General features: G+C 50.5%; 1 protein-coding gene across 5 annotated transcripts in view; it reads left to right on the top strand.

The window, feature by feature from the left end:
* The window catches only part of LOC125746665 (homeobox protein cut-like 2), a 53,927-nt gene that overhangs the window by 32,061 nt on the left and 9,618 nt on the right, over positions 1 to 12,248 (top strand). Inside the window, exons 2-5 of one of the 5 annotated variants that reach the window (XM_049020942.1) lie at positions 722 to 768; positions 8,361 to 8,439; positions 11,565 to 11,705; positions 11,805 to 11,913. In XM_049020942.1, coding sequence (XP_048876899.1) covers positions 11,576 to 11,705; positions 11,805 to 11,913 — 239 coding nt within the window. In that variant the 5' untranslated portion in view covers positions 722 to 768; positions 8,361 to 8,439; positions 11,565 to 11,575. Of the gene's footprint in view, positions 1 to 721; positions 769 to 7,744; positions 8,025 to 8,360; positions 8,440 to 9,266; positions 9,436 to 11,564; positions 11,706 to 11,804; positions 11,914 to 12,248 lie in introns of those variants that run through there. The other 4 variants (XM_049020944.1, XM_049020943.1, XM_049020940.1 and 1 more) reach the window with 4 other exon arrangements.

Genomic DNA, 12,248 nt, shown 5'->3' with positions numbered 1-12,248 from the left:
TGGGTTCCACTGAAATAAAGGTAGCTGATTATGAGAAAGACCTCGGTGTGTATGTTGATGCTTCCATGTCCCACTCTCACCAGTGTGGGGAAGCAATAAAAAAGGCCAATAGGATGTTGGGTTACATCTCTAGGCGTGTGGAGTTTAAGTCAAGGGAGGTGATGCTACGATTATATAATTCCTTGGTAAGACCCCACCTAGAATATTGTGTGCAGGTTTGGTCACCATACCTTAAGAAGGACATTGCTGCCTTGGAAAAGGTGCAATGTCGGACTACAAGAATGATTCTAGAATAGGATGATGGTCTAGAATAGTGCCTGTGTGTTTCCTCTTGCGGTGCTCATGCATAGGGCTAATAGCGTGGTATGATATTGCGCTTTGCACAGTGTAAGACTACCTCTTTGTTTTGTGATAATTTGAACCACTCCCGTAATTACATTAAGATAGATAAAGGAAAACTTTCATCATAATGAATGGAAGCGTTTTAGAAATCATAAAGGTAATTTTATTAGAATAATTTTAAAAAATGATGCGTCGATTTAAAATATACGTAGATGTCGACGCTTTTTCAATGACGACAACATCGACTAATCGTGGCAACCCTAGTGTGGTAATCCTCCTCCAGGTTTCGAAGCATCACTGCTTTTCTGATCTGGAAGCCCCGCCTACTCCCATACCGCATGCTGATCTCTGGCTGATGCTGCTGCTCCTTTTTCCACAGGAGGATCAGCAGATGATGACTGCATCATCGCGGGCTTCTGAGCCCAGGTGAGCCGGATGTGCCGGATCCTGCGTGTGGTGTCACTTAGCCGTCCCCAATATTGCAGTGACAATATAACAGTGATTATTCACAGAAAATTATAGGAACACTACACTGTGTGAATTTGTGTGTGTGTGTGTGCAGTTTAGCCCCTTCTCTGGCAGGTTGCTGTGTGTGTGTGTGTGTGTGTGTGTGTGTGTGTGTGTGTGTGTGCGTTCCCCCTGTTCCCCTCCCCACTGTCTCCCAGTGCCCACGGCGTTCCTCCCCTAAACGCCGATTTCCCAGCACTGTTTGTTCTCCCCTGCCGTGTCTCATCTCCGCCCCCTAAATGAGGGTCGTAAATCACTGCCGTGAGCCATGTCATGCTCTGCAGGCCACGTGGAAGCCGCGTGCCCCCCCCCTCCCCCCATCCCCCTGTTCTGAATGGTCATTATTAAATGCGTCTGTCTCTGGCCGTGCCTTCACATGAAAAGGTGATTGTTCCTTTTGCTCCTCGGTCAGCTCCCAGCTGATGGCATGGAAGCCGTTTGTGTTTTTCACGTCAGACCTGCTTTTAATCTCGTTGGGTTTTTCGCCTGTTAATTGTCTTGTCGCTCCGGTGGTCTGATGTCGTGACTCTAGCCTGCGTCACACATGCTCTTCGATCGCAATGGATTTCGCTTTTGACTGAAATACTGACACAAGGCTGGCAGACACTTTTCAGGGAGAAAGAGGAATGACTTCTATATCTCAGTGTGCTGTGGGACGGGGGTCTCCCCCCGAACCTCGTACTATATTATCCTGCTGGCCAGACATGAGCCTCTCCACTCCGAAGTTGCGTTTATTTAATTAATTTTTTTCCTTTTTTTGAATGAGTGAGGAGTCACACCCCTGACAGATGGATAGGTTATTATTATTATTGTTATTATGATTATTATTATTATTATTATTATTATTATTATTATCATTCATTTCAGGATGGGCTCCAGCTCTGCCAGCAACATGAAACCCATGAAACCGTACCGTTTTCTAGTGTTATGCTCCCTGACAAAAAGTGCTCTTCCCCGAAACGTCACGGGTCCCCAGGTTTTGTTTGGACCTCCTGGACACAGTTTCTGGATGTTTCTTGATGCGTCCATGGCTGTGTTAGTCCTGCTGAGCTTGGTGGGGTCTGTGTATGTGTGTGCGTGTGTGTCTGTGTGTGTGACTGCGGTTCACTTTATTGCGCTGTGCCGTCACGTGCATGCAGGTGTCATTGCCCCGCCCCGCCGTCCCCGGCGAGGTCGAGCTTCTCTCCCTTTTTAATTGGCTCCCTGAGGATGGCGACCCACTTCCCGGTTTGCAGAACAGCGGCAGCGGGAGGCGTGGAAATGGCTGCCTTTGATGTCTGCTGCGGGGGCGGATAGCGGCACATGTTTGTTTTTTTTTCTGGTGGGTTTGTATGTGTGTGTGTGTGCGTGTTCCTGTGTGTGTGTGAGTTTGTTCCTTAGTGTGTGTGTGTGCGTGTTCCTGAGTGTGTGTGTGTGTTTGTTCCTTAGTGTGTGTGTGTTCCTGTGTGTATGTGTGTGTGCGTGTTCCTGACTGTGTGTGTGTGAATTTGTTCCTTAGTGTGTGTGTCTGTGTGTGCATGTTCCTGAGTGTGTGTGTTTGTTCCTTAGTGTGTGTGTGCGTGTTTGTGTGTGTGTGTGAGTTTGTTCCTGAGTGTGTCTGTGTGTGTGAGTTTCTTCCTTAGTGTGTGTGCGTGTTCCTGTGTGTGTGTGTGAGTTTGTTCCTGAGTGTGTGTGCGTGTTCCTGTGTGTATGTGTGTGTGTGTTCCTGACTGTGTGTGTGTGTGTGTTTGTTCCTTAGTGTGTGTGTGTGTTCCTGTGTGTGTGTGCGTGTTCCTGACTGTGTGTGTGTGAGTTTGTTCCTTAGTGTGTGTGTGTGTTCCTGTGTGTGTGCGTGTTCCTGACTGTGTGTGTGTGTGTGTGTTCCTGAGTGTGTGTCTGTGTTAGGCAGCGTTTGTACCTGGGCCGCAGGGGCGCTGCCCAAAAATGAAGCTGTCCAGCTAATCTCTGCGTCAGACTCCCTTAGATAAACTGGCTTGTTTGTGAGCTCGCCGGCCCGACGGGCCTCATTTACATGGCCGGCCCGGGCAGCGCGCCGGTGGGGCCCCAGCTTGTAAACGTGCTCCAAACGAGCGTCTGCGGCCCGCACGTCTCGGCTGGGAATATGTGCGCAGTGTCGATTTGGGGTGTGCTGGTCAGAGTGACACCCCCGTGTTTGAATGAAGGGGTCAGCCTTGCTGCTCTTCCAGGCTGCGGGAGTCTTTGGACCCCAGCAGTAGTTTGCTGCGGTGCCACGTCTCGTAAGACACCGATGACTGAGTAGCACAGAGCCCTGAAGGGTGAAACAAATTTAGTTTTGAGCAGGCGAGACGGGGCATGATGAGTAAGGACCCCCCGGTGATGGTGGGTGTGAATATTTAATGGGAGGTGTCCGGATATCGTGCACTGCAGCCCCAAGGCCAACTGCGAGACTCTCACGCCCTGCCTGCCGGGACCGATGCAGAATTAGCATGACGAGATTATCTCATATGCAGTTACCATGGATAGCTCTATTCCTAGATATAAAATTACTAGAATGCCTGACAGGTCCTATCCGTTTGTGTGGATCGATGTGTCATTCTGTGTAAACAGCTGGTTATTTCTGTGATATCGCATGTAATTCCTATTGGTGTTAATTCCTATCAATGAGTCCCCTCCCTCCCAAAAAAAAATGTCTTCATCCGCAGAAGAGTCTGTATGATGCTGGAACGCCACCTTCTGAAAGACTTCTGGAGCATGGTGATAATGCGATGGACGGTTTTGGCGGTCCAGCGGTGATCAGTCGTGTGATTTTTTTGACTGCTCGCTCTGAGACTCAGCTGAATGTTTACCTCATTTACACCTATAATGTAAGCTGCGTGTTCCTGTCAGCCTCCCAGCAACCTGCGACTTCTGGCTGCGAGATGCCCTGAAACCATCCACACGTTTAAATATACGCAGTCTGCCATTCATACGTGATATTTCTGGCCTGCAGGGGGCATTACAGCCTGCCACACTTTCACCTAGAGTGAGTTTTTCTAAGCTTCTACTATGTCAGGTCTAAAACCTTTTGTTAAAAAAACGTGGCCAGCAGGAGGTGGACCAATCACAGCGGGTGGGGTTAATGCCAACTAATGCTGTTTCCATGGTGACTGATCACCAGCCACAGGCCAATCGATGCCTTCGGTGGTGACACCCGGCTGACCCTGATTAGGGTGCCGTCCCTGTCGACATTTACGCTGGATCAGCTGGTGCAATGGGGGGGGGGTGTGTGGGGCTTCCTGTCAAGGGGTCACACTCTCAGACGTACTGCTTCAGCTGTGTTTCTTTAATTAACACGATTTTCAACACCGTCTCACGTGTGCATTTTACGGTTTCTGTGTCTGGCAGGTGCTTTGTGTTTGGTTAACCCTTTGCTCACCTGTGACAGACCTCTTTGACGTTTTTCCATAAATCATCCAAGCGCACAGATGAGGAATGGCAGACATTGCCTGAATGTTGCTGAATGATCGTTTGAATACATAGACTGACTTGTACCGTGGTAAGTGGGAGATTACAAGGTGTTTGACTTTGTGATTCTTGTTGGAGGGAGATTCCTTTGTATTAAAACTGCGTTTCCATGCCTGGGGGGGGTGCATACACTATAGCTTTGTAGCTTTGTCAGAACTACTGTTTGGGACTCCTACATGGCTTTTTGGGCTAAATGTTGGGGTTAAACCCCCCCCCCAACCAGCATGTCTGTGTGTCTTATGGTATCCAAACTATCCCCAGCCTCAGCACACAACTCTACCCCTTTGCACAAACCTATAATTATGAGTTTTGTTCTGTAAAGAGCACTGGCATGTCGGGCTGCTACGCTAAAATGATGGCATCGCTAACATGGCTAATTAATCAGGCTGTCATGCGTTCCGCCATGATAATTGCCTTACTGGTTTATTCTGGTAGTGTGAGCTTATCTGGCTCAGCCTGCAGGGGTTTTCACCCTCGGGGTCTGTGTCTTCTGGGTGTGCTGTTACGGATGGCGTGTTACGCAGTCGCCTGCCGCTTCCCAAGTGTGCGTTTTACCCTCCCAAAAACAGAACCCCCCCCCCCCATCTCATCCCCCCTGTGGGTGAATTTTTTCTCTTCTGTGATTCAGTCTCTTCTGACACCACCCTGCGCGTCGTTTTGATTTCCTAGCGATTTCTCTGACTTCTCCGTCAAAGACGTTCATATTTCTTAAGGCATATTTTTTGGGTTTTGTTCAGTCTTCTCCCTTTTTTCCTGTCTGTCTGACGGCGTTTCCTGGGGCCTTTATGTGCTGCGGGACCCGTGTTGTTTCCCCGGCCAGATGTGCATAGTCACAGTTACAGCCTTTGGGTTCTTTCGGTACGGAATTCCCTTCAAAATACCCCAGAAAATCTAACCCAGGGCAAGTCTTTGGTTGGCCATACACTAACAGAAAATGTTTGTGTTCATCTCTCTGGCGAGCCCTTTCAATTTTCAGTTGTATTATTATTATTATTATTATTGTAAAAAGAAAAGGTGTCAAGTAAAGGTGAGAAGCCAACATCTACATTTCACTCTTACTGCTCCTATCATATGTGACGTATTGACTGTTATTTGTTCAGCGTGATAACATTCCCCGCAGAGATGGCTGTGTAACTCCTGCTGCAAAGGAGGAATTTGAATGACGGTCCATATGTGAAATGGCCACTGTACCCACAACGCCCCCCGTATCACGCCGACACCGCTGCGGCGATGTCATACGCGCGTATCATGTATCCTGCCCTATCTGCTCTCCCTGTGTCATGATATTTCTGGACTGTCCTGTCTTCATCTGTCTCACCCTGGTGCCTTATCTCCCCCTCTGGGGGCTGATCTTACAGTTGGTGGGGAGGGGTTTGCTAAGACAGACTAATCGCGTGTGGGCCAGTGAGTCATGGGCTGGTGTCAGAAGACATTAAGAACAGGACCCAGGGAGCAGAGGCACGTACGCAGACACCTCGCTACGCATCCAGAGATTAGCTTCAAAAATATCACAGCTGGCAGCCTGCTGAAGGTGGGGCTTAAAAGACCGGGGATTTAGAGTGATAATTGCGTAATCACCACTTGTTATAATTGTAATTGATGACTGCATAATTGCTCAATTCAGGCGTGCCGTTCTCGCGTCATGCTCTTCTCATCCGCTAACTTACTCACTTTCTCTGTTCTCTGTCTTTTCCATTCTTCTCAGACCAAACTCTGCCATTTGGTCATGCCAGCCTCTGTGACCCATAAGGCATTTGGTGCCATCAGCCGATTTCCCACCTGCCCGCCTGAGCCGCTACCCGCCTAGACGGAGCAAAGTCTCCCCGTGACTTTGGCAGCTTTGGAGTCGGTTGGGTGGGGTTTAAGGCAGAAACTGCTGTACCGTTTTCAGAAATCCTACTCTGCGCGATGACTCCCTGTCTGGCCTCTGAACTGCTCTCAGTAGAGCATTGGATTATTTACAAAACCTTACACAGGATGATAATTATACACTCGGCAAGCAAAGACCTAAATGCATGTGAGATGGAGTCATGGGAGAAACCAATTTGCACCATTAGGCAAAGGAACAGAGGCCGTAGCAGTCTGCGACCTCTAACCCGGAAGTAAAAAGTGCGACTGGGAAGCGCCTGCCTGGCCGTGTCACGGTTCTGCCCGTCCGTCTGGCAGCTGGGCCCGGTTCCTCTCCTATTGATTGTGTTAGAGCTGCCCGAGCGTTTTGCGTAAGCTTGGAGTAGCTTAGCGAGAGGCTGCCTGTCTGTTAAGTGTTGGCACTGTGCTGCTTTAGAGAGCTGCCTGCGTTGGGGGGATTTGCTAAATCTTTAATCTTTATGATGTGTGTCTCTCCCCCCCCCCACTGGAAATGGCCGCGGTTTTGGCGCCTCGTGGGGAAACGCGAGCACTTTGCTGTCCAGTCGAGCGTGCTGCTTGTGTTTCTCTCCCCCCGCTCTGTTATAGAAATGTCATCTCAAGGCTCAGGCACTAAGATTGAAAACCTCCGCCACCCCCCCCCCCCTCCCCCAGTGCTGGGTGACCTGTGTTGTTTTCCTACGAGCTTTTCAGTGTTTGGAAAACACGGAGCAGGGGGGCCCTGCCCAGGGAGCGGACCGGGGAGCTAAGAACGGGGGATAAAAGCTTTTAAAGGAGAGAAACCCTCCTCTCGCCTTTGTTCTGGCTGAATGTGAATCCTGTGAAGAGGATCCCTACCTTGGGGGGGGGGGTCGTCTGCATGTCTGTGTCCCCAGGCTGCCCTGCCTAACTATGCGAGCTTTCTATTTTCAGCAGTGTTTCTGAGTACGAACGCACATTTCATCATTCTCGCTCCGTTACCCCCCCCCCCCCCCACCATCCTAATAAATAAATAAATCGGCGTCTTTCCAGAACACTCCATGCTCCCCAGTCTCCCCCACAACGGCATCTGGCACCATGGCGTTTGACTTATCGCCACTTGCATAGCTGATCCGGGCCCTGAGGTCCTTAGCGTTGACCGCATGTCACAGGCACTTGACGGACAGCTCTCTGGCTTCGAGGACCCAGAGCAGTCAGATTTATTTATTTATTCCCGCCCCCCACATCCACGTTATTAACTATTAAATAATAAACACAGAACAAAAAGAACCGCGTGACACCCAGGTTCTGCTGGCGTCCGAGAACTTCACTGGAATTTTGGGGAGCTAATAGTCGGCCATCTCCTTCAGGTTGATTTGTGGAACTCCTCACTCGCGCTCGTTAATAGGAAAGCGCCAAGAGGGACAACTACGGTAAAAGGCCGTATCTGTGTCTCAAATGACCGTGAACTACGGCGTCCTGCTTGGGAAGTTCAGCGGAGCCACCTGAAGAATCTTTCCCCATGGTCATCCCACCATCATGTGGCCACACCTCCTAAGAGGGGTGGTCTCCTAAGAACTAGGAAGAGTGGCTTAGGGGTGGGGACTGTTGCATAGGAAAGGGCTGATTGGAAGGTTTGATGTCTCCGCCCAGTTTAAGGACATCCTTGGATTAGCCAATGAAAAGTGGGTTAAACCGGTGATTGACAGCGCATGGTAACTGTACCCACCTCGTTTCTTCCATTGCCTTCCATTTGTGCCGCAGCCGAGACTGGGGGTGTATGAGAGCCTCTGAGCCTCAGTGTGTCAGAATCGCCCCCCTCCCTCCAGCAGGCAGACATAGAGAGTCTCTGCGATGCTGAACCCAACCTCTGTCAGGATGCTGGGGTGAGGCAGCGGTCCTGGGCAGTCCTGTCTCATTCTGATTGGTTACTAAGGCCACCTGGGGCCGCTCGCCGGAGGCAGAGGGGCTCTGAGCAGAGGGGCTCTGAGCAGAGGGCCCTGTTTGTTTTGTTCTGCCAACCTGTGATGTGTCATACGAGCGAAGCGTCTGCTTTTGTTCGTTCTTGTTTAATGACTTCTGCTTGCCGATAGCCAGCTGCGAGGTTCCCCTGGGAGATAATAAGTGCCGTCTACCTGTCTGTTTACTTCATCTAACTGATAAATAGTCTTAAGGTTCGGACATTGCTCTGCCACGTGGTAATCTATGTCTCTCATCTCTAGGTGGCAGCACTGAGCTGGTGCAGCTAGGAGGCGAAGTCTACCTTTCCTGGGGTCTATAAGCAGCTGCCAGTGGCCATAGGTAAGTCCGGCAGGAAGGGGGCGGTAAGAGGCAGCGGCACCGTCAAGCATGTGTGGCTGCCGCGGGAGGGGGGGCACGTACAGCGAGCTACTGAAATGCCAAATGCCTCTCAGCGGATGGACGCCGCACTCCTGTTGGAAGAAACGTGGCAAGCAGTAGATCAGTTGGTTTTTCTCTGAGATGGAGAGATGACAGGTCCCCCCTGTGTGGGCACCTGCTTAAAATACCACCATCTGCCCTGTGTGGGGTCTTTCTCCCCGTGACAGCAGACATCTTCAGTATAATATCCCGTAGGAACCTAAAAGATGAACCAGCGTGTATCTGCTGCTCATCCACCTGACTGTGCTCACAGCCGTTGGCATGTCAGAGCGTATGCATCCTAACGAGCCAGATCCTCCGGTTACCTGGCTCCTGATAGACGATGCATGTTTACACTCCGGTTCCGTTCCTCTCATTTCTGCGAGGAGCTTCAAGGAGCCCCGGTCTTCCCAAAACACTCGTCCGGAAAACATCGTGGCACTCGGGTGCCACTTAATTTCAGATGATAATACAGAAAAAAAACACTTCAGATCAGCAGTTCCTGAAATCTCTCCGCAAGGAACACCAACCACTCGGTATGTTCGTTATTTTGCTCCCAGTGAATTTGATCCAACTAATTAGGAACTTGAAAATGAGTTGATTAATCCAATCAGCTTGGAGTGGGTTTGGGAGCCAATGCAGTTGGGGGGGGGGGCAGCCTGGGCGTGACAGTGATACGCGTGTGACGGCGTCCCTCTGAGCGCCATTTTTATGTTCTTTACTTTCTTGTTTCGGCTCCGTGGGTGTAGCAGCTGCAGCTCAGGTGGTGATGAAACGGTAGGAGTGAGTCCGCTATGAAGTCATCCGCTTCGCTGCTTGCCGGACCCATCCTCCAGAGGCAGAGCACTTTTACTTTTCACACACTCACCTTCTGCTGCTGTCACCCGCCTCCCACTTATTTGCACTTGACTTCTCCAGGTTTGTGGAACCTTTGCTGCCTCGTGTGAAAACTGTGCCAGTGAGAGAATATCTAGGTAACAGCGCATGCTGGTGGCGAGCGTCGGTATTGCAAGTCTATTCCGTCAGTTGATAGCTTGGAAGTCTTAGTGGTGGGGTGTGTGCATCACCCTGCATGGGGGGTGTTTCTGTTATCCACTGATCTGCTCGGTGTTTAAAACTGGCATTTTAAATATTGTGATTTGGGAACCTTGGTGCCAGGAGAGGGCAGTAGCGAGCATCTTTTCTAAGGACGTGGTACAGCCTGGGGCAGGGTGGAGGGGGATCCGGTGGTTACTCAGGAATAATGTGGAAGGACAGCTCTGCGAGGCGTGAGAGCTGCCGGGATGATTCAGGGCGATAGTTGTAGGCGGAGGCTTCTGAGATGGAGGAGAGTTAGTAATGGATGAATGTAAGAGGCTAGGAGATGGCCTGATGTCTGTGTTTGGGGGAGGGGGGGGATCCCAAACGTTGACCCCACCTTCAGACGGTTTTACATTAAAAATACGGTTTGCTTGCGGCCCGGAGCTCACGTTTATGGCCGAGGAGAGTCCAGACCCCCCCCACAGATAATGGGCTGGCTGATACAAACACTGGGATTGCAGCCTGTAAAATCAGCTATTTGCGACTCCTCACAGCTGGCTTCATTAATATGCAAACAACAACTAATTATGGCGTTACCTTTCTCCCTGCTTGCTTTCTTTCTGCAGCCAGTGCTAATGGGCTCGCTGGGTTAATTATGTCGAGGCGTAATTACAGCCGGCCCGGCGAGAGCTAACGGGGCGTCCTGCTAACGGGGCGTCCTGCTAACGGGCCGTCCTGCTAACGGGGCGTCCTGCTAACGGGCCGTCCTGCTAACGGGGCGTCCTGCTAACGGGCCGTCCTGCTAACGGGCCGTCCTGCTACAGTGGGCTTGCCGGGCAGCGGATCACCGGCAAGGCTGAGCTCCCACCGCACACACGTCTTTGTCTTACTGCCCCACACTCCGATTATACCCCCTGGCTGCGGCAGGTGATGGGGATTTTGTCTGGGGGGGTGGCGTTCTGTGGTTAAGGATGCAACTCATATCCAGCTGTGCATGCAACTGCAATGTTATTACGTTAATAGTAGTAATATTAATAATTTATAATAATAATAGTAGTAATAATAATAATAAATGATAGCTATTCTGACATAAATCCTGGAGTGTAGATGAAGCTTCTGTAAACATAAAGCCCCCCTCACAGCTTGCCTGATAATTAAGCCCCTGTGACTCAGCACTGACTCAGCCATGTTGCTCAGCCGCTGGGGAGATAACCCCTGATGTCAGCGCGTGGAATTCCCATGGCCACCCTCCCTTTGCTCCCCTTGGCCTGTGATACCGAGAAAAGCCGAGGTCCTCAAGGTGTCCTCACGCTTGGCTGTAACCCCGCGGGTCTGGCTCTGCGGATTATGGGTTTCTCTTGGAGCAGAATGACCTACTTCCTGTCCTCTGCCACTTGGCTCTGGCTGGATGGTATACGGGTTTATGTGGTGGTGGGGGGTGGCTTGCTGTTGATTCATTGCTGTGGTTTGCTTTGTTCTCCCCCCAGTCTGTGTGAAGTTTGACTGCTTGGTGTTGCGGACAGGCATTACCTCGCAGGTAAATGATGTCAACCAGAAATGCCCCTTGTGGAGAAACGCGATGGCCTGATTAGCGGCGAGGCTCCACCTGGTGTGCTGCTCACCAGCGCCGCCCTGCTGTTTCAGTCATAGACCAGCAGTCATTCACCAGTCTCTATAGTGAGCTGCTGGTCATGTGACGAGGAGACTCTACCCTACAGAAGGTTTCTCTGCTGAATTTAATATGTGATACGTAAAATACGAAAAATATGTAAGAAATGCATTAAAGAAAAGACCTTTCTGAACTTCTGTATGAAACCCCTCGATCCAGGCGCTGGATGCTGTTAGCCAGCATCTCCGGAGATGGTTACTGTGGTGTTTATGTTCCATTAGCCTCCCTAGGGGAGGGAGATGCTTTGGTGGGTGTGTCTTGCTTGCTTTGGTTATTGGTTACATGACGTCAGTGCAGCCTGGTGGAGATGATGGCTGTTGAATCTGACCTGTGTGCTTTTCGTGTCTGTCTCCCCCAGACCCCGCCCCCATGCTGGAAGCCGCGTGCTGTCTGGAGGAGCGGCTGCACCAGCTCCCGAACGCAGACTCTGCAGGCGCCGGCGTGGTCAGCCAGCCCAGCAGGCACTGGGGGAGACGCCCGAAGTGCCCGGCTCACCCAGGTCAGGACCCCGAAGGGGCCTTGTTCTCTGTGTTGTCTGGACTGACCGCACAGAATGCCACGCTGAACCTCTTCCTTCTTCCTCCTCTTCCTCCTGTAGAACGCTCAGTGGATGGATTGGCTACCATGTCATCAGAGGGAGGCAAAATTGCAAAGCCTATCAGAGTCAAAGCGTGCTCTGAACGGAACCACACTAGCCAATCAGAGGGGTAAACACAGCTATTTAAGTCTCAGGCTCCACCTACTTTCACTGTTACATCATTTATTTGCACTGTTGATCCCTTCGATTTATGCACGAATCATAGTTTTTCATATAATACTTGTGTATGCTGTATGATATGAAAAACTGATTTGTGCATATCTGAGTTTAAACCCCTGTGTTTCAGGGATGCTAAAAATAGGGGAAATTGTTGTATGGTTACCCAGAGCAACGGTGGGCAACCTTATCCACAAAGGGCCAGTGCATATGCAGGTTTTTGGGATAACTTTTAGGTCAGCTGTTCAAGCCCAGTTAATCAGTATTATAATTAGTAATCTAATTAGG

Source organism: Brienomyrus brachyistius, chromosome 7 (genome assembly GCF_023856365.1).
Source record: "Brienomyrus brachyistius isolate T26 chromosome 7, BBRACH_0.4, whole genome shotgun sequence".
Lineage (NCBI taxonomy): Eukaryota > Metazoa > Chordata > Actinopteri > Osteoglossiformes > Mormyridae > Brienomyrus > Brienomyrus brachyistius.
Note: the sequence above shows the minus strand (reverse complement) of the source record. Positions and strands in the feature narration are given on the sequence as shown.